This window comes from Erithacus rubecula (genome assembly GCF_903797595.1).
Source record: "Erithacus rubecula genome assembly, chromosome: 8".
NCBI classification, from domain to species: domain Eukaryota; kingdom Metazoa; phylum Chordata; class Aves; order Passeriformes; family Muscicapidae; genus Erithacus; species Erithacus rubecula.
This window is the reverse complement of record NC_136659.1, coordinates 18,621,895-18,644,059: the sequence shown is the minus strand read 5'-3', so window position 1 is coordinate 18,644,059 and position 22,165 is coordinate 18,621,895. Positions and strand designations below refer to the sequence as shown.

Sequence of the window (22,165 nt, the reverse complement as noted above, 5' to 3'; positions counted from 1 at the left end):
GAACTTGTGTTTCGGTGTTGAAAGATGTGGCAGACTTCTAATACTGGGCTGGTGCTCTCTTAGATGGGCAAACTGACAACGGGAAAAATTAGGAGGTACTCTGGTTTCCTGTTCAAGTGGTAGCTCCCAGACTGGGTACACTGTGTCAGGAAGAGCTGGCTCAAATTATAACATATTGTCCAGCGTGTTACAGAGCTGTCCAAAGGTCTAGGAAGGAGGAGGCTCTTAATTCCAATCAGATCTCTGATAATATTTGAAGGTCAACTTCTCTAAATCGCCCCAGCTTTTAACTATGAAGAATTCTACATTTAAATCTTAGTATCTGAGATAATTACTTTTGTTCTGAAATCTCACAGTTAAGTTTTAAGAGAAATTAATCAAGTTTGATTAAAATTCCTGAAAAAGTAATTTATCAAACTAAAAACACTGAAGAAAGATAAATTTGAATCTCAAAAACATTTTCAGAAGGAAGATAATATTGTGGAATTTATGTTTTTAGAAGTTTCTGGGACTGCTTTGGTCTACCTGTTTCAGTTGTATCAAATAATGCAGTTCAACCATTAGACAACAGCTCTTTTTAAAAAAAGAAAATATTCCACCAATTTGATCTGATGACATTAATGTCTTTGATTTGTAGAAATATTGATTGTTCCATCATGTACATGACTTACTCTGGTTTCTTGAAGCTGTTACCTGTGAGGGAAAATAAATGCACAGTCTAGTTAATGATTATTGATAAAGTACATAACCTTCTGTAGACATGTGAAACATAAACTCTAGAACTCCATGGGACCTGATAATTTCTGAGTTAAAAACATCTTATTCCCACAATACATATAGCCAGAATTAAGAACATTAAAAGCATTATTCAGGACATTTGCCAAAAGTAATTTTCATTGCCAGCTGTTTTCTAATACTCAACTAGTTGTCTTGGGCACTGCCTCCTTAAGGATACTAAGCTAATGCTCACTCCATGCCTGCTCCCTGAAAGGAGAAGTGCTAGCTCTTCACTCCTTAAAGACTGCAAATCCTGTGGAAGATGAGCAGTTGTGGTCTTGGAGGGTAGGATGAATTTGTCACACTGATGTCTGCTCTTGAGACATTGTCTAAGGAACCATAGCTTAGAGAAATGGAATCATACTACAAGATATAATTAAGTCGTAGAACAATTACTTAGTCCCCAGAAAAGATCTGGATTTAGCCTCCTTACAAAAGATGCTGTGGAAGACATAATAAAGCACAGCTATCAGGGGCCCCAAAGAAGTGTCATCAGAAGGTCTGATGTAGAAAATATTTTTAGTACATCACTTGACATGACAATGAATAAAGAGTTACTTTTGTACTACAACACAATTTGGATAACCTAAGGGCACTGAGCATATGCACTTTGCTCAATTATGATACACTTGCCAGTTTAACATTAAATTCAGAACCACAGTTTTCATTTCAACCTCTGCCTTCCTTTCTTCACATCTAGTGACTCATCCCTGAGCATGCACAGGGCTACTTCACAGAGCAGACACAGAGGAAGTTTGCCTCACTATTCACAGAAGGTACAAAGAAGTTGCTGTAACCACAAATTTTGCCTCTATCATTTTGCTACCCAGGGGAAGAAGGTTTTTCCATTACCTCCAGGGTCTTGTATTTCTCAAGAACCCAATGTTAGATGGAAACTATCTGAGTTTGGAACTGAGGGAATAGCTGATGCATCTCCTTTTTGGGGTTAATAAGATAACTTTATTTGGCTCTAGTTTGCAATTACTCTAGTGGTTTGATTTTGCCCTCTGTTGTTTTGGAATGGTAAAAAAAATATTATTTCAATAAGGGTACATGTATCCCAAAAAATACAGACATTTTTCAGAAAAGTTCTAATTTGTAAAACTGTTATTACAAAGTACCATTTGGAGTTAGAAAACCTTTCTTTTGTGAAGAAAGAATATATCTGGTTATTTTAAGTTTGGCGGCAAGTAACAACAGTAGTGGTTTGAAACCATTTCTGGAAGATTCTTTAAGGTTTATCAGAAAAATTAAGGTTCAGAGAAATCTTCTTCTATAGGCTGGTAATGCAAAGCATTTGGCAAGAAATAAAGGAAATGCCCACTGGAAGGAAAATGTGAGAAACAAGGGCCCAGTGAAAAAGCTCTCTGAGTCATTAATTATGAGAGCAAAACAAGTGCTCTCCAAATGTGAAAAATCCCTAATCTATTAGTTTGAAGAAGGAAATGAGTATACCAGTGTTATTCAACAGTGCAAGGAATTGCAGGCCAGCTCCTATGGACCAGCAGTTTTTTAGGCAGGAGAAGAATTTGGAGTTATGTTAATTTGACTGAAAAAAAAAAAAAAAGATGAGCAACAGTTCACACTGTGAAAACTGAAAAAGTAGAAAAAGAGGTCAGAACATGATGTTCATAGAAAAGAAAAGAATGTAAGGAATATAAAAGACTTTATTAACCCAAAAGGAAAAAAGCTGTAGTTGTCTTTGAATGCACCCAAAAATTTTGAAAGAGGAATAAAGGGATTTAAGAAAGAAATTTTACAGTTGGGAAAAAAAAGAAGCAGAGACTCAATGAAAAGTTGAAAAACATTGGCAAGAATTTGAGCGTTTACTGTTGAGGTGAGAACACACAATGAAAAAGTTCCTTTTGAGAGTCAAGTGATGAAAAATTGACTCAAAAAATTCCCAAATAGATCTGTCTCTTAACTACACTTACAAGTGTGGTATTCAAGGGTAGGTCCAGAGCAGAAAAGAGAGTGTATTTCCAAGGAAACCAAGAAACCGGACGCAACTTCACTTGATAGGCCCAAGTTGGCCAGTTGTCAAAAGAATAATAGTCTTTTGCCAGTAGATAACCTTTTGCCAAAATCTCATAACGGGTAAAAGCAACAAGTGTGTAAAACAATCAGGCAGATAAAAAACAACTCCTCAAACCAGCAAGGTAAGTCATAGCAACCTGGGAGTTCAAAGTAAGTGTATCGAAGCGATGAGCAGTTTTCTGTTCCAGAAGTTGCCCATATCCCCTTAGTCTGCACTGATGTTTAGCTTCCATTGCAGGCTACTCTTTTGCTTTCCTTTATACTTTATGATTTGTGTAAATATTTAACAGCCTCTCTTTTTTTGGCTTTTCTCAGGTCTTACAAAGATAACTCAAAATATTTCTCTTCATGTTTCTCCTTGACTCTTCCTATATTTGGACTGCCGAAATGTAAAAATGCATGTTGCAAAGGAAAAATGAAAAAAGGACAACTCTGATAAGAAGAGGGAATACAGATCTTGGCATTAGTTAAGATCTTAGAATTAGCTCATAAGAATTCTGCCTAATACGTGCATGACTGCAAATGTGAGTGGTTGCTGGAAGAAACTGAAAGACAGCATTTTTTAAGTTTTTTTCTTCAATAGAAGCCTTTTACTTATACAACAAAGTACTGATTATAAAAACCTACATAGATACCTTGAACATGTTAATTTACCTGTAAAGATTGTCCATGAGTAGGGATTATTATATTTTTTACAGAAAAATTGTTTTGGGAGGAGCATACCTATAACAGCAGGTACCATATAACACTGTTTATCCCATAGACAATTTGCTTTGCATTCTGTAGACTACTTGCTTCACTTAGGCCACCCACCACCTATTTTACATCCTTTATAATGTAAGGAGGTGACTGAAAAATAAACTTCTTACATTTGCCATCCGAGTCAAAAGCATAATTATCCTCTCCCAATCTCTTGATGCTACGCAGAACTACTGGGTCAGACATGATGATTATTTACTTCAACCAAAAGTCCTGAAAAGAGATGGGGTGTGGGGATTGGGAGAAAAAGTATATCAGAATACATTTGTCTGTGAACATAAAACAACATTATGTTAAACTCCCCCTTTGCCCTCATGATCTCAGGACAATAGCACTGATTACAACACAAGTCATAACAGGACAGATGTCATGGACTCAGTGAAAGTGCAGAGTAGAAAAACACCTCTGAGAGTGGCCAGCTCACCCCTGAGCACAAGGCCCCTGAGGCTTCAGTGCCTCTGCCTCCAACAGAGGCTGCCCTGCAGAGCTTGGCAGCTCCCAGCAAACAGCCCTGTCCCCAGGGATGGCTGAGCTGAAATGAGCTGGCATCTGGGAAGGTAGCTTAGAGGCTGAGACATTAACAGGGCAGATCCTGCTTCAGTCAAAAGGCAGTAGCAGGACCTGCCCCTGCCTTCTGCTGTCCCAGATGGCAATGGCTGGAAGGACCATGACAGAGGACAACAGGGGAACAAAAAAAGGGAGAATGGTGGGAGCCCCAAGGCTGCATCAACATCTGCATCATCATCACCAGCTGCACTCCCACTGCTCTTGGCTACCAGAGCTGCTCCTCTGGACAGTTCTATTCCTATAGTCACACTGACAGGCTGAGCAGATATCACACATGAAAAGAAATGAGGACAAAGTTAATAGCTTTTTGTTAAAGCACTTTTGTGAGGCAAAATCTGCCAGGAAAGCCTGGCATCCAGGATGCACCCAGGGGAAAATGCTGCAGAAGTCGTCCCCAAATATATCCTTGTGTATGACCAGTGTGATCTCATCCAAATCTTTGTTTAATGTAATGTATCCCAAGGCATTTAATTCTGGAAGTAACAACAAGTATCTGAAAGTATCAATATTTGGATGATTATATGTCTGTATAAAACACTCACAACCTCTCATTTTAAGCATATTAAGCATTTAGATAGCATAGTTCAACTGTTCTTATTTCATTTTAACAAACCTTTCTCAATTTTGTAATTGATAATTATAGCATTTTTTAACCCCGAATGCTGATACAGTTTGAAGTAACAGGAAAGGTGGAAAAAATCCCAATGATTGATAGACTTGAATAAGAATTCTAGTTGCAAAGATTTGCTAGTGATAAATTTTCTGGAATAGTGCTACTTTTCCAATAAAATTATGACTGCCCCACATTTCTGAAAGGAAACATTTTTCCTATTTTTTTCTAAAGCTCAACACACCAAATACTGTCTTCTTCCATAGGGATAATTCATTAGCTTACTTAAATGGATTAGTACAGCACATTAACATGCCATATTAGGTTGTTAAAATAACCCTTCTCAGGGTTTGGATGTTTAACTGGGATCACTTAAAACATCTTGAAAGATACTGTTGCTGATCTGCATTTACAATCAAGATAATATAAATTAGAGAAAATAGAAGGCAATAGTACCCATATGTGTGCAAAATGCAACCTAGTAGCAGAAAATGAACTGCACACAAATGAAATAGCATCTTACTCTAGCCAGTTACAGTGCAGTTGCTGGATTTTTGAGATACAAAAATCTGAGTAACTCAAAATCCAGATTTAAATAAATAATACTTGAAAAATGCTAACAAAGGAAAACATCCTGTAAATGGAGTAACATTAGGACCTGATCCAAATCCCTTAGAAATCTATTTCAAATCATCTCTTTATTCAGTTAATATATTTATTTAACATAAAAGGGTGGAGAAAAATAACAATTCAAATTGGTTCTGAAAGCACTATCCTTCATGTTTCTCTAAAGTTAGGTTCCTCATACATTAGTGATAGCATTTATGCAGAAAGACATATCTTGCTTCAAAATGGAACTTAAATGTCTTGTTCTTCAAACATCCTCATAAAAAAACCCTAAAAAATGCCCACAAAAACAAACAAATAAACAAACAAAACCAACAAAAAAACCCCATTAACTGTGCACAGGAAATGAAGCACTTAGCTTAAATTGTCCCAAAGGAAAGAATACAAATACCTTTCAGTTCACAAAGTGTCATCAGTTAACTCTGAAATAATAAACAGGATTAATTGTTACTCACCCGTGGTTGTGAAAAAGCATAGGATCATAAACGAATTGCAAGGACGCTATTCAATTAGTCAGTGAAGCTCCCAACCATTTTCCAGTATATTTTCATTATTTTAACCTGTTTGCCAGAAATGAATCTTTCAATTGGGCATTGGCTATTTGCACCTGGGTCAGTGACCATGCGGTCACAATGTTTTCAGTTCATTGACATCTAATGGAGTGTTTAAATTTGACTAGTGCGATCTCACAACAAAGTCAGGGCACTTGGAAAACATGAGGAGACCAGACATTTCTCTTGAAAACAACTCACAGTTGAATGCACAGGAAGAATTTTTATAGCATTATTTTATCAGCAACTTTATTTGCCAGACAATTTTGTACACTTTTGTCCCCACCATACATAGCAACATAAGCTGAATAACATGATAACTGGTTCAGAGATTAAGCTAAATTCAGATTTAAAACTTGCTCAAAAGCTTTGTTTTCTAAGATTGCCCCTCACCACATGGCTTTCAAACTTTTCACTACAAATTAAAAATAATTTAAAAAAATCAAACTACAACTTTTATATCCAAATTAGGTAACTCAACATGTTAAAATAAATAATTATTTTAGAAAGACATCTATCAGAGTGCCTGCCCCATGCTCCAGGTAAGCAGCCCCTCAGGTCACCTGCCCTGTTCCTGTCAGAAGCTGGCATGTCCATGTGAACCTGCCTCTCCCTGTGCCTCAGCCTTCCCAATCACTCTTGAATGCCACCAAACAAATGCCTTTGGGGCTTCTCACAGAACACTTCTTATCACTCCCTCTCCTGAAAACTACAGAAAAATATAATTTTTCTTGATGAGTTTTTTTGTTTTTTCATTTTGGTTTGTGGCCTCTATAAAATAATGCAGGTAGATCTTTATCATTGCAAAGTTGGATGGCTGCAGACAGGCTGGACCTGTCAGTCTCCCTAGCACACTGGAAATAAAACAGACTGTGAAAAGAACTCTAACTGAAAATCTTGTAACTACAGCACTTTTATTAATTTGATGCAATGTTCCACCCACAGATTAAAGCCCACAGAGATCAGTTTAAGTCCCATGTTTGTAGACATATTTGTTGTCATGACAAAAATAGGCCTTTTCCTTCAGCATAGCTAAATTGGCTTTTATTTTTGTTTATTGACCAGATTACAGATCAAGCCAAAACTCTGTTTTTTTAATATTGATTTACTAATGTACGTTCTAGCTGATGTAGAGTGTGATGAAATACAGTTCTGCCTCCTTCTCTAGAGTGACTATTCTCAGAGTGTGTCTGACCCTGGGTTGCTGCCATGGCCCTGCACAAGCATTAGCAGACACATGGTGTGGCTCTCTGGTGTGACCAAAGCCTCAGGACAGGTAGGGGTGGGTGGCAGGACTCCAGGAGAACAAGGATCCCTCTGTGCCAAGGGAGGCAGGTCTCTACACAGCTTCCAGAAGCAAGCCTGGCCCTGGCTCTGAAAAACAACAGCCAAGGACTACCCAGACTGCAAGACAGCTGCAGGCAAACAAAGGCTTCAGCAAAGGAATATGACAACTCCAAGCAGATAAGAGATAAGGGAAATGGTAATTTTAATAAGATTTGCAAGAGAAGAAAAGCCTGCCTGTGTAATGGGTCTTTTCTTTATGCATATATATGCCAAGAGAAAAATTTCCTTGACTTAAAGAAACTCTGAAATGCTATACAGGCAAGGCAGTTACCTAATCACTTTTATACTTTCTTCACTACTGATGCTGCTGAGGAAGTAAAGCAATAAAAACTAGCATCTCCCTGCAACTTTTGCAATATGCTGGGTAACTTTCAGCCAGCACAAGAAGCTGCATTTCACCAGCATACTTATTTATGTAAACCACCTTGAGCAGCCATAGGGCTTGCAGTAAAAATGGAGATATCTTGAACCTGCTATGTCAGAGCAGAAAGCAGATGTATGAGCAGAAAATAAAAGCAGTGATCCTGTTCCTCTTAAAAACATGCCATTTCCTTTTAAATTAAGCTTAGCCAGAGGAGAATTTGACCATAGTAAGTGCAACTTCATTGCATCTTGCCTTGCAAGAGATGGATTGTCCATAAGGAGTTTCTAAAAAGTTCTGTACTCCTTTAAATCTATTTAAATAATTTTTTTTAGTTGATTGCATTAGACATCTCCTGTTTTCTGGGCCAAGAGTGCTCATAGAGAAGTATAACTGAATTTTTTCTTTAAGCAGGATTTAATCCATCATCAATAATTACTTATAGATTCACTACTAAATCAATTGGAGTATAATCCCAGATAGGAGGCTCTTCCCAAACGTATTTTGCAGTATCGATGTTTTCACACAGCCTCAGCCTCAGTTCAGCAGGTAAAGTGCTCCAACCTGCACCTTTCTTCCTGTGCTCAGAGACCACAGGCAAACTCCCACAGCCTAGTGGTGAAAATTTATTGCTTCACAGGCAGAGGCAGTATTTGCTCCCTTCTTTCCTGAGAGTTCAGCATTGGCAACCAAAGGTTGCAGTAAAGTAAAACATTTTTCTGGGTAGCATTACTTCAGTATCCACTGCAATGGGAAAAGTTCTGGGTCCGGCTTGCTTTGTTTGACTTTTTGTTGCCTGTTTGTGGCCTCAGTCTCACATCACCAATTCTCAATTTTCTGCTCAAGAAAAAAAAGGCAGGAGAGTTTTCTTCAAAATATGCCAGATCCACAGCTTATTTTACTTGATATTTAACAAGTGTGTATTTGTTACCTTTCATGAAAGAAAATCTCACTAGTGGGATGTTTTATACATCTAGCTAGTGGTAGATAAATATTTGGGAATGTGCTCAAAAAGTCAGGGTTATCAACACATCGTTGTCAGAACAGAAATCCAGTTCCTGGAATCTTTATTGGGGCTGTTTACACTCACATGCTTATCTGGGTTTTGGCACAAGTGCTCAGTACCTCCCATGCTGTGTTACCCAGCTAGGGAACAAATAAAATAAATTCCACTTAACAAGTGTAGTTTTGTTTTAAAATTTGAATGCATGTAATTAATTACTTCTAAGTTATCAGTCGTTATATCAAAAGCAAAATTACAAATTCACTCTACTGAACAAATCTAAATGTAACTGTTTTGGAATATTACTTGCAAAAATCTGAAAGCCAGAAAAATCCCATATGTCTGACCCAACAAGTTGTGAAAGATAAGATGCTGCTGCTGTTTCTGGTGCTAACTGATTTCAGCAGGAGCAGTACTGCAGTAGACCTTGCAAAGGCCCAAGATCCTACTGGGTGGATTCTACTAAATCTGAGTCTTAAATCTGGTCCATTATGATGTGCCATAGTACCAATTATACTTATTGCTAAATTCGAATCTGCATTTGACATTTGATCTCTTCATAAAATTGCTTATAACTTGAAAAATTGCTTTTATTTTAATTATGCTTGTTTTCAGGCCAAAAATTATTCTTTTTCCCCCTCAAAAAATTGTGAGCAAAGCCACAAATTGTGAGTTCAGTGGTTCACTGAACTCTAAGAGCTGATACAAGCTGGTTTACATTTTTATATTTTCCCTCTTCCCCCAAATTTCTGAGGGCTCAGAAATGTTTTCCAAATCAATCCAAATCAATTTCAAACTGAGATGTCTTCACAACATGAAAAGTTCACCTAGAAATGTCTCATACCCACCCATCTAGAAAAATACATACCATGAGTTATTGTATGACAATAACTTCTGTCTAAGTTTTCTTCTCTGAAGAGTTTTCTCTTAATTATCATAATTGTTACAAATGTCTAGAGAACACAGCAAACTTATTCTGGGGACTACCATCGTGGCTTCTTGTAACACAGACAAGAGCAACTTGTGTGTCTAAAAATGTGTAGTACCATTTTGGATATCAAAACACTTACCTAGGACTGATAGATACCAAATGGGGCCAGGAGAAGCCCTACCACCAGCCAGAGGTCTTCTCTTAAGAAGGGATTTCCTAAGATATGCAAATTGGCTCCACATACTTGCATTTAGGCAGCCAGCCAGTCCTTCAGACAAGTCAGATAACTAATGATTTACTGCATTGAGAACTGGGATCTAAAATACAGTGTCAGCTACTGTACATGCACATTCTCACTCTGGGAAGCAGATAAGATAGCTCACGCCCCTTTCATTTATGGATAACAAGCTGAAAGTTCACAAACATGATTAAAGCTTGATGTATCTGTGGGCTGAGTGCTGTATAAAGACAGAAATAGAAATGTTAGTACAGCAAAAAATCCAACAGTATAAATAATAATAATAATAATGTCTAAAGCAATTAAATCATTGGGCTGCCTTCAGGAAAGATGTGAAAGCTTTTGGAGTAAACGTTTGTTGTGTTCAACCCAAACTGTTAAAAACAGCATTATGTAATCCAGCAAAGATTACAAAAGAGAAAGAGGTTTTTAGGAGCAAGCTTCTCCCTGATATACAATGCAATATGTAAAGGAGTATTTTCAAAAAGGTGAGGCAATTTCCAGACATTTTTGTCAAAAGAAGTAATGCATTTCTCACTGAGAAAGCCTTGCAAACTAGCATTATATCTCCTCACCATTCTGACTTGTTGGAAATACTGTCATATGAAAGGCTAATCTTAAATGTATCTGCACCACAATATGACTATCCACACATATTTGGTCTAGAAAGGTTTATGCAAATCTCAGTTAAAGATTAATTATTCATGTTGGCATGTAGTTTTGAGCGAACTCCCAAACAGAAAAACTTTTATCTGCTGATGTAATCAATGTGCTCAATGTGTTTTTATGTTATTATTGTCTGTTTATTTATTTAGAAATCAAACAGAAATCAAGTCCCTATATTCTGCTAACTCCAGTGATGAAGCTGCTGTTCAGGACCTGTGAAATAGACACTTGCCAAGACTATTGGAGCAGTGGCTGTTTGTCTTTTGATCCTTGGAATTCTTGTTTCACACAGAGGCTTACTAGAAGCTAAAACTTCTCTTTTCTTCACCAAGATTTTTCAGTTAAAAAGATTGATTAGGAAAACAAAGAAACTGAAATGACAGCACCTAGTCTGATCTTTATCTTTAGAAATTAAAGTTCATTTGGTTGAATTCAGTCCCTGTCAGACCACAAGTATACCATCAGTTACTGTGAGACACTATCACTGCAAATGTTAATATTCATAAGAAAATATAACAGGATTTAAAACTGGGCAGACTAGCTGTAAATAAATTATTTAAATTATAAATGCGGGAAAATATATCAGTTGCCTAAAGGTATTACTTCTCATTGTATGGAGGACCAGATTCTGCTGACATTTTACTCTCTTGGGACCAGACACTTCATTTGCTCAAATGCCAGCAAAAGAAGTCAGTGATTCTGTAAAAATGCAAACCATAGTGTTCAGTGCTATGAGTAGCAAAATCTGATCTGTTCACAAGGCTGTATGAGACAGGTGAAAACATATTTAGACATGGTTTTTAAGGACTAGAAGGGACATCTCATGGGGGAAGAGCCATAACATCCACAAGGTCAGAATGTCCTGGGGGATTGCATCCACAGAACCTGGTTTTGGTTTGCTTATCAGAGTCACAACTGTGCGCTACAACACCTTCACCTGTCCATCAGGAATAACTCTAGCTTCTTTCTTTTCCCTGGAAAACCAAATTTCCTTCCCCAGTATTACAGTTCAGGTAAGGCACTTATTCCTTTCTAAGAGTCAGGGATTTCATTACAAAATATCCCTAAGGAATCAATAGGAAATCAGACAGCCAAGGTCTCCTTTCTGCAGAGAAAAGCCTGTCTCATGCCCAGCTAACAGAAAGCTATGAATAGAGCTCACATTTTGCTTATATGATTTATTTTCCAGTAAGGTCCCCCACATGCTATGTTCTCAGAGTCCGAGGATACTCTGTGAAGAAGGGAACTTATTGGGAAAATTCCCCATTTTAGTGTTTTTTGAGACGCTAAGAAGATTCTATTCAACTTTCTGAAATAACTTTCTGCAGTTCAAAAGCAGTTTGCTGAGGGAAAAAAACAGTGGTAGTGAAGGAGAGACTCCTTTTATATTTTTCTCCTACACTTGCATGGCAAAGGATTGCTGCCCACAGTAGCAGGACCCCTGACCTGACACTGGCTGAGCAGTGTTTCCCTGTGCCAGGCTTTGCATGCTGGTGCAGCACTGCTCTGCAATCATTCCAGCCACAGAGAGAGCCTGTCATTAGAATCAGGCCAGACAGGGCTATGCAGGCACTTCCACCAGGCTTGTCCTGGAGAGGAGATTTTTGCCAGCCACCCGTCGAACCCCACATCTTCAGCAAGATGCACCCCCTCCTGACTGCCCCAAGGCACTGAAAATACAGTAACAACCAATACCACAGCTTGGGGCACCCAAGAGGGGAAAAAGAAGCAAAAATTTCCAGGCCCAAGCCATGGGGAGCAGGAAAAGAAACTGGGGGGAAGAGCTGTCCACCATGCAGGGGATGAACTAATAACTCTTCAGCTCTTGTCAGGGACCAGCCAGACCATGTGTCATCAGTTAGTCTGGGACAAGCTGCCACTGCCATCATGCACTCAACTGGGCAAGATTACTTCCAGCTCTACCACTTTACTTGGTTTCCTCAGTTTTAGTTTCCTACTCATTCAGTTAGTTTCAAATAAATTTTAATGAAAAAGCTTATTCATTCATTTTGCTGTTGAGAACGGTCTTTGCCCAAGTCTCCTCTCTTGCTGCAGCACCTGGCACAGCACAGCACAGCACTGTCAGTGAAGAGATATGTGAAGGGAAAAGAAATTCTGCAGCCATGTTTATGCAGTAGTACTCAGAGCTGGATCAGAAGTTCCCACCAGACACCAGGCCAAAGATAAAACAAACAAGACACCCAGCAATCATATGGTAGCATCTGTGGCATTCAAACTGTAGAGATTCTGTTTATACAGTTTGTAGTATTTGAGCATTTATTTGAGAAATCTTGAAATTAGTTTGTTCTTAGAATCAAAAAACTTCCCCTAGACTAGTAAAAGTAATTTAAAGAGGTATCTTAAGAGATTAAGTCACATCAACAGTAGCATCATTCATATGAAAGAGAAAAGGGTGAGGCCTGAAGCAAGCTCTATTAAATCAACAGAAGAACTCTTGCTGATTTCAAGACAAAGCACAGATCAGTTCTTTCAGCTCAGTAGATTAGTTCTCCTTAATCAGCCTTGACAGTCCCCCAAGCTCTTTAAATCACTATATATAGCCAGCAATGCCTATAAAACATAGGTAGGTGAGGTAGGCATAGAGCCTAGCCAGAAGATTAATACCAAGTACATCCCAAAAATAGACAGAGATCACAGTACAAGTCATTAGCAATAGCTGATGTGCATCAGTTAGGAAAGTACTACTAGACATAGAATTTATGAGATTTTTATTTTTTTCAAACCAACATGCAGGTCTTGGCACTCAACTTTATGAGCAAATTGGGCTGTTTCTATGTTTTGACACTGGAAATAAATAACTGGTGAAGGCAACTCATGAGCACCTGGAGATAAAGACCGAGCTTGCAGATGTTTCTCCAGAATGTGAGTAGAACCTGTGTCTATTGTTATAGTGAGCAGTACCTATTATATGCATTTGCAGGATATCTAAGAGAGGTAAGCATTTGTTTTCTAGTGCACAGACAAGAGATTATGCAGTCCCTTCCTTTCTAGAGTAAATTTAACAGTTGTTGTTTATCCTAGCACCTACAAGGTCAGAATAAAATGCTAACACAGAAATGCTTTTCCTAACATGTGGAATCTTTCCTTGCTCCAATTTTCAAATACTGCTTTGGTGACCTAAGAATTTAAATGGTTTTGTTTTCCTGGGGCTTTTATGATGCTGTGGTTAAAATATGAAGTGCAAGCCATACAAAGAAGATACAATCATGCTTAAAACTTACTGTACCAGACAACATTCATCTCCCTACAAAATGTTGTGTAGTAGAGTTTAGAGGTGTATTTCTTTTCAGATAACATATTACTAAAGATCTTAAATTATCTGTTGACCAACAAAACAAATTGTCACATATTTACACCGCATACAAATAAGCACTCCTTTTCCATGAAACAGAAGTGCAAAGCTCTGCATGTGCAGAATAGTTCACCTAATAGTAAGAGATCTGATGTTTTGTGCCGGCCAATTTGTTCAATTAATTAACTGAAAACTAGAGGTTTGTGGCTATGGAAGGGTGACTCTGGAGAGCTGTTGGATGATCTTTCTGTGTGCTTCCTGATATATCTAAATCTTCCACTGTGTGTTATGTGAATGCTCATTCTGAAGAACCACAGTGCCTAAATTTCCCATTTGTAGTTCTTCCTCAGGATGCCTGGCAGGTCATTCTACCCATTGCAGAGCCCTGACTTCTGGAGTTTTGCACTGCCTGCAAAGTGGGGGGTGAAGGAATCCAAAGCACACACAGGCCCCAGACTTCACCCCAGTCTGAAATTCTTTGGTGTAAGCAAACTTCTGTAGAAGTAAATCATTAATACCCTCCTTCAATACAGGGTCTATGTGCTTGTTTCCTTTAGTGCAGACAAGCAGAGGGATGCTGAACTTTGCAGTCATCTAGGGATGTTAGAGGGCTTTCAATGCAGTCATATTGCTTTTCTCTAAAATCAATTGCTTTTATAATGGCACATGTGTAGGCACAAAATCCAAGTTCTAATACACAAATTCTCAATTTGCCAGGCAAATATCAAAGTTTGATGGAAAATAGAATTTGCCTTTAGCTATTTACTGACTACATTATTAATCCAAATGTAATATTTATGAAGATACATCAATACTCTTGAAATATCATGCTGACATTTTCTCTGGAAATGCACTGTTTGCCACTCCGTGCAGCTTTTTAAAAATCGATATGATCTTGGAAGCCAGGTTTGGGCTGTTTTTTGGCTTTTGTATAACTTCACAATTAACAAAAAAGAGATATTTTGGATAACATTGCACATTCACAGAATTAGAGAATTTTCTTGAAAGAAAGCTTTAACTGAGACTGTTTCTCTCAGTCCTGACCCCAGGCTCCTTCCAGCAGTAATGATGTAATCTAGCAGAACACATAGTGGGAGAAGGCTCCAACAGAGTGATACCTACATGCATTTGCACATTTCTTTATACAAACACACTTCCCATATAGTATGCTCTGCTGTGCTGTGTGTCACTGGTAAACAGGCAACAAGTGTCAGAAGACTCAGGCACTGCCCCAAAGTTTACCTTGTCTAAAGGGCAGAGAGCAAATCACTCACTGTCACACAACACAAGCCCCATTAATTAGTCATCAGATCCACGACCGCAGCTTACACTTCTCTTGGGTTGTTCTTGGGGTCACTACTTACTGTTACAGATTAGAAAAGCAGCCTGGGTAGCATCACGCAAGTAGGTCAAAGAGAATCACCCTTTTCCCCAGGGAATTTCTCTCTTTGGTATTAGCATAAATAATAACCAATGTCCACCAAAAAAAAACAACTTTCAGAACCGATAAGGTCATTCCTTTCTGTCTAAAATGTCCTTAAAGGACAGAGCTTACTAGAAAGTCTGGTCAGCAAAGCTTGAAAACATCAAAAATCTATTGAAAAGAAAGGTATGGAAGATTTTGTCAAGGCGCACATTATCCCTGATCCTGGTTGTGCCAAAGCTCCTATTCCTGCTCTCTCCTAACATACAGTGGTCTGGAAGGGCTGCAACCAGAAACAAAGCCCTTTACAGGAGCTGTGTCTCAGGAAGTTGGAGGGTTGGCTGAGCACATTTGCTTCATTGCACTTCTAAATTAACTTATTTGCTTGTAGCTCTCAGTTTCAGACTCACTGCACATAGCAATTTTGGCTTCCATACTTTCTCTTACCATTTACTGGATCATCAGAGACAGATACAGAGTGAGAAATCTGAACGGAAAGCATGTCTTCATAACAGGCTGTGACACTGGACTTGGGAACTCACTGGCTAAATGGCTTGACAAAAAGGGATTTTGTGTCATTGCTGCATGTGCCACCGAAAAAGGAAGCCAAGAGCTACAGTCCTGCTCTTCACTCTCACTGAAGACAGTGAATTTGAACTTAGCAGACTCCAACAGCATTGCCAGGGCTGTGGTGTTTGTGACTGAACAGACAGCTGGCAAGGGTAAGTGACAAGGCAACTTCTCAGAAAGATGATTCAATATAACCAAATCTGGTCTAGCTAAAACTTCTGTTACCTCTCTACTCACTGCAGAAACATTTTTAATCTTACTGATGAAGCACATTCCTTAGTTCTGTCATTTCTCAGTTCAAAGATATTGTCTCCAGCAATGCTGCCCATTGCTTTCACCAACAGGATGCCTAAAAATCTACTTACTCACTCTGTTAAAACCAGATTATCCCAGGTGTTTTTTAAACTCTTTCTGGTGTAGTGGAAGAATGTCAGTGGAAGGAAGGTACTAACTGGTACCAGAAAATTTTCTTTATAAATTTAGCCCACTCAATTAAAAACTGTTAATTCAGGGCCTCTGCAGCCCTCATCTATTAAAGAGAAGAGTATATTTTTGTGTGGCTGGATTAGTCTGACATTTGCACTGTACTCAACAATTGCACTGACTGTAACAGTTAAGCACTTGCAATTTCAGGCAGTTTTCGTGGAGTTGCTACATAGGTAGCTCTCACTACCCCTTATCATACATCTCTGAGCACTCTTGTAAAGAGGAAGATCTTCCCCTTGGATACCTATGGGATTTCAGTGATGGATTTGGCAAAGGGTGCTAAAAAAATCTGCATGGTAACTATACTCAACTGTGGCAATATACATTTATCAGCACTGAGAGTTCAGACTAAAGGCTACCAAAGGGAACCACAGCTCTGTACTACCAGTTGTAACACACAGTTATACCAACTATTCAATAGGCTTATTATTATTTATGCTAAAACAGCAAAACATATTTTCTACCATAGCACTTTCTCCTTAAAGTTTGTAAAAGGCTTTTGGCCTCATCATAAGTATTACAGACCATTCTTGAATGCAGAGATTGAGAGCAAGTTCAGTAAAACATATTTTCTACCATAGCACTTTCTCCTTAAAGTTTGTAAAAGGCTTTTGGCCTCATCATAAGTATTACAGACCATTCTTGAATGCAGAGATTGAGAGCAAGTTTAACAAAATTACTAGTACTTACCCCCTCCAGTAGGCTCTTGCTCCCAACATGTAGAAAGCCACAGGATCTCAGCCAGGATAGCCACTGCCAGTGCTTTCACTTCAAATGTGTGGGACTCTTTATGGAGGCTGAGTGCTGGACTTTCGGCCTCTCCCCTCAGGCACAGGCTGTCCTCAGCAAACTCTTGGAAACGTCACTATTTATCTAAAGTTCCTCAAGTAATTTATAAAGGTAGTAAAGCACTATTATCAATACACAGGGCTAAGCTAGTATCTTTAGAAACACTGACTAATTCCATACATTTGGTTCAGACCTTTAGACCCCAAACCAGAAATATCAGTCTCTCCACTTCCATGAAGACTATTTGATTTTCACAAGAATACAAGTCTATTAGGAGCCTACATACTTGAGTGGATCTGGATAATAAAGCCCAGCATGGCAGCCCACATCTCCAAACAAAATAGTTTCCCTTTAACACTTTACCCATGCTCTTCAGCAAATTTTACCAGGTATACAAAGCAGATCATCCAAATAAACCCCAGATAACTGTATTCATCTGACTGAAGCTTTTGCAGACTGTGTGCTTGGTTCCCAATGCACATGATACTCCAGGGTAAGAGATTGCCATACACTGAAATAAATAATTCTGCATTTCTCCTAGGGCTTTTTGGCTTGGTGAGCAATGCTGAAGGAACAGCACCTGCAGGACCCACTGACTGGCTGAGGATTGAAGACTTCCATTCAGTCCTGGATGTTAGCCTGCTGGGATTGATTGAAATCACACTCAAGCTTCTGCCACTTCTGAAAAAAGCTGAGGGAAGAGTTGTCAATCTAATGAATGCCAAAGGTCTCATGGCTTTTGTAGGCGGTGGCTACAGTCTGTCCAAATGGGGCATGGAAGCTTTCTCTGACACCTTGCGGTGAGTAGCCAGGAACTCATGCATGAATCCTACAACAGATTCCAGGCATGCTGAGGAAGGGTGAGTGTATGTTTGCCCACTTTGATTCTTCTCTAGAAATCTTACCTAAAGGGGAAAAGGAAAATAAGAGGGCTGGTCACATTTTTAAGATTTAAGTCTCCAGTACTATGGACAGACTCAGGAACTGCACTTTGAAAATTTCATTTCCTAGACAAGTTGTTAGTGTGCAGATTTCATGTGGCATGTGAATCCAGTGCATACCTGAAAGTAAACCAAAAATATAGCCTGGTCATAGATCCAGTTTCTTGAGCAAGTTATGCTTGCCTGTATGTTTTGCTCTAACTCTCCACAACAATCTGAGCTGGGCGATTCCAGACAGCAACCACACTACCAAAGGTAATTGTAACTTCAGAAAATTAAGCTGAGCACCCTCTGCTGAAACCAGTTGTACTGTACTGCTTCTAGAAAGCAAAAGCCCAGCCCAGTGAGTCAAGTCTTCACAAGTCAGAACGACTAGGAAAGCTAATTTCAAACCATTATGAGTACTTACTTAAAGAAAGCATATACCCCAAAGAAATAGAAATTAATGGCTAATGTACATGTGGTTCATTCCCTTACACACTGTAGAACACGGCTGCCTGTCTCTTGAGCTCCCCAGTGAGACAAAGGCGCCATTTTCACCCCAAAGGAGTTGCACTGCAATTTGAAATTACATAGAGAGAACCACACTGCAAGGAAATCCATTAACCTTTATTGCTTTAATATTTAATAATTTAATCATAGCCATTTAACCATAGGATAAAGTTCTAATCCAATTTTTTTTTCACTTTTACTTTTTCTCAGACACTTTAATAATCTGCTGTTGCTGTGAACTAAAATGGTGCAACAGCATATGAAATTGTCATAAGTTTTAGTATGATAACACAAGTGAGATGCACCTAGCTGCTACATCCTTTGCATTAGTCTAACATAAACAACCCAGAGAGTTGTGAATATACTTGCTTTTTTTCCCCTCAGTGTCTGCTCTGCTTTTACAGAACAAGTAACAAATTAGTTATGAAGCTAATTTGAACATTTCAAAATAATTCTGATATACAAAGATAAGAATCAAAGTCTCAAATATTAATGTGGCAGATTGTCAATTTACTTAAGATTCATAGTTGTGCCATTATTGGATGGTCAGAGAGATTTTTATTTCTTTTTTTCTTCAGGATAGAAATGCAGCATTTTGGAGTGAAAGTAAGCATTGTTGAGCATGGTTTCTTTAAGGCAGAAGAAGTTAATTCAGATATCATTGAGAAACACCTCTTCAAACTTTGGAACAGATTGACTCCTGAGATCAGGGATTCCTATGGAGAAAAATACTTAATTGAATGTAAGTAGAAAAGGGATTGTATGAAAGCTCAGGGGGATATTATTAACATATTACATTAACATATACAAATACTTGAAATGAGGCTGTAAAGACAGCAGATCCAAATTCTTTATAGTGCCATCTAGGGATAGGACTCAAGGCAATGGGCACACACTGAAACACAGGATGTTCCTGCTGAACATTTCAGTGAGAGGGTGACTGAGGACGAGCACAGGTTGCCCAGGGCAGTTGTGGAGTCCCCATCTTTGGAGATATTCAAAACAATCTGGACATGTCCTGGGTAGCCTGATCTAGGTGACCCAGCTTAAGTAGTGGGGCTTGGCGCCAGAGGTCTCTTTCAACATCAGTCTATCTGTGACTCTGTGAACATTTACTAGACATTGTTAATGCTCATTAAGGACCCATCACTGACTGTTCTTTACTATGTGTATGTTAGATGAGACCTGAGATATTAGCTCACACATGAGACTAGTGAGATATGAGGTCATGCTGCATTTCTTAGTCCCTGAATACTTACAGGTAGGATGCCCAGTGGGAATGAGCTGCTATGACGATAAGCTACATTTGTTGCTTAGTGATATCTGAAAAGTCAGTGCAGTGTGACACAGCACATACTGTTTGGAACATCTGGTTCACAGTATAGGCCAGGGAGGCTTTTGCTTATTGGACTTCTGGGTGTTGCAGCCTTTATTGTCTCTGCTTTGCTATACTGCTCTCAGCACTCAAGACAGTAGTTTAAAGCAAGCCTAAAGCTGTAGCCAAACTTTTGGATATAAAGAACAATCTCACAGAGATGTTGCATATAAATGCTTTCAGGATTATGTTTTTGTTTACAGATATAAAAGCCCAAAGATCATCAGTGGAAAGACTGTGTGACTATGATATTTCTAATGTCATAAAATGCATGGAACATGCCCTGATAGCAAAGTACCCCAGGACACGATACAGAGCTGGATGGGATGCAAAGTTCTTCTGGCTGTTTCTCTCCTATGCCCCAAGCTGTTTGTCTGATATGCTGTTGCACATTACATTTCCAGCTCCAGCAGGGAGCAGGAGATCAGTTCGTGGAGTTCTAATTAATGTATAGTATTAGAACAGTATCATCTGTGCAGAAATAAATGTTTATCCTATCAAAACTAGATGTCCTTTTCTCTACCAGTTACAGGACTGTTAAAATACTTTTCAGAAGACACTCTCCATCCCTCAACCCATCTTACCTGAAATTCTGAGTTCACAGGCAGGCTTGTAAATCCAGCATGTTTTTGGAGGCTGTTGCTCAAAAAATTATGCCCCTATAGGATCTGCATTCATAAAATCTTCAGCTGCAAAGCTAGTTAATACTTTTCACACAAGACATGAAGTCAAATAATAACAAAGTCCAGCTATTGCAGCATATTCCAGAAATTACAATTATAGTATCTGAACCCTTGATTATTGAATTCTGCAGAAAAAAAACACAAGTAATTTTACAGATATGCAATTCTAGGGAAAATCAAATCTCCACAGTTTTATGCAACCAGAGTATCAAAACGCATATTTTAACTTCCTTCCTAATATTAATAGAGTTTATGGGGAATATACAAAAACAATATGCATTCGTGTATGTTTCATCCTCAGTGTGTTCTGCAAGTTAAAAGGAACATTATTTCATTTATCAGATGAAATAGGTCATTCGTGTGGGTTATAGTAAATTCTTTCAGTTGTACAGAGCGCATTCAGAGTGGCAAAACATAAGCTGAGGCTACTGTGCCTTTTGTACACTGTATCTCTCAAGCTGTTGGGCAGAGGCTTACAAATTAGTGCTCCAAGAGATATTAAAATTGAAGGGGTAAAGGTCTTATTTGCTGAAGTGCTGTGATGGTGATTAATCATTAATGTGAAATTCAATTACGCTTAAAAAAATACCATGTGCAGATCAGAACTCCAAACATAAGAAAAGAAGTTTCATCACTGTATGTGAGAGGGCATGTGTGTGTGTGTTTGCAATGGGCAAAAAAAGGACAGTATGTAAAAAGTGTTAGTAACATTTAAGTATTTCATTGAATTTCAATTCTTTAGCAAATGGCTTCAAGAATAAATTTATTTTACTTCCTTTCATAATAAATACCTGCTGAGAGAGAAATCTTTCTATCTGGCCTTGCAGCTCTAAAGAGAATGTACATGAAAAAATTAATGGTATAATTTATCAACTCTACAGTTGCAGATTACAGACAGTTGTTGAAACCTCTAAAAATCAGCTTTCTTTGAAACAGGAGTCCAAAATTTAAGAATTCAAGCAGGGACTGTCCTGATAAAGGAAAAAGAATACAAGGGAAAAGTGAAGTTATGAGTATAATCTAAAACTTCTGTTGTATAAAGTACCAAACCCTAAATTTTACATAATCAGAAGGGTACACAGTATCTATGCTACTGAAAGGAAGAATCCCAGTTGAAGCTTAGGAATCTAAGACATGCTAAACAACCAAACTTACATATTACCTATCCACAGAGTAAGCCAGGGACTGTTTTCTTCCATATCTGGAAAATTTAAATTATTACAGGGAAAAAAAATAAAAAGGTATTTCTGATACTTGGCTGACATATTAGCAGTCTTCACCAATGTTGGTTTCAAACCTTTGAGTTGAAAAAGACTATTCCCAAAACTGTCACTCCTTCTCGTGATATGCAACTGCAGGCAAGTCTTTTGGAAGGATCAGTCCCATTAAAAAATCTCGTGAATCCTTTCCTTAAGAATAGCTCCTTGCATCTCAAAGAAATCCTTACAGATGTGTCAGCTGTGTTGCAGACTCTAAGTAATTTTCTACATTAATGCACTCAGAAAAAAATGCTTTTAAAAACACATAATGTGCTTAAAGAACAAAAAAACCCAAAGCATCACATTCTGACATCAGATATGAAAGTTAATTGAAATAAGGTTTTAATCACTTATGTCCAT

The 22,165-nt window shown here is 38.4% G+C and overlaps 2 protein-coding genes across 5 annotated transcripts in view; one reads left to right on the top strand and one right to left on the bottom strand.

Annotated features, from left to right (window-relative positions):
- The window catches only part of ABCB11 (ATP binding cassette subfamily B member 11), a 41,060-nt gene extending 31,156 nt beyond the window's left edge, over window positions 1–9,904 (bottom strand). For 2 of the 4 annotated variants that reach the window (XM_079311202.1, XM_079311204.1), the window contains exons 1-4: window positions 9,710–9,904; window positions 5,769–5,799; window positions 3,684–3,786; window positions 672–693 (exon numbers count right to left, since the gene is read on the bottom strand). In XM_079311202.1, the coding sequence (XP_079167328.1) occupies window positions 672–693; window positions 3,684–3,759 (98 nt within the window). In that variant the 5' untranslated portion in view covers window positions 3,760–3,786; window positions 5,769–5,799; window positions 9,710–9,904. Of the gene's footprint in view, window positions 1–525; window positions 636–671; window positions 694–3,683; window positions 3,787–5,768; window positions 5,800–5,832; window positions 5,987–9,709 lie in introns of those variants that run through there. The other 2 variants (XM_079311203.1, XM_079311205.1) reach the window with 2 other exon arrangements.
- Window positions 9,905–13,227: 3,323 nt separating this feature from the next.
- Window positions 13,228–20,317, top strand: DHRS9 (dehydrogenase/reductase 9; the record flags this gene model as incomplete). The annotated part of the gene is made up of 5 exons (XM_079311270.1): window positions 13,228–13,357; window positions 15,602–15,932; window positions 17,597–17,855; window positions 19,067–19,230; window positions 20,067–20,317. The coding sequence occupies exons 1-5, from the start codon at window positions 13,343–13,345 to the stop codon at window positions 20,315–20,317; spliced, it is 1,020 nt and encodes a 339-aa protein (XP_079167396.1). The 5' UTR covers window positions 13,228–13,342.
- Window positions 20,318–22,165: the final 1,848 nt, after the last annotated feature.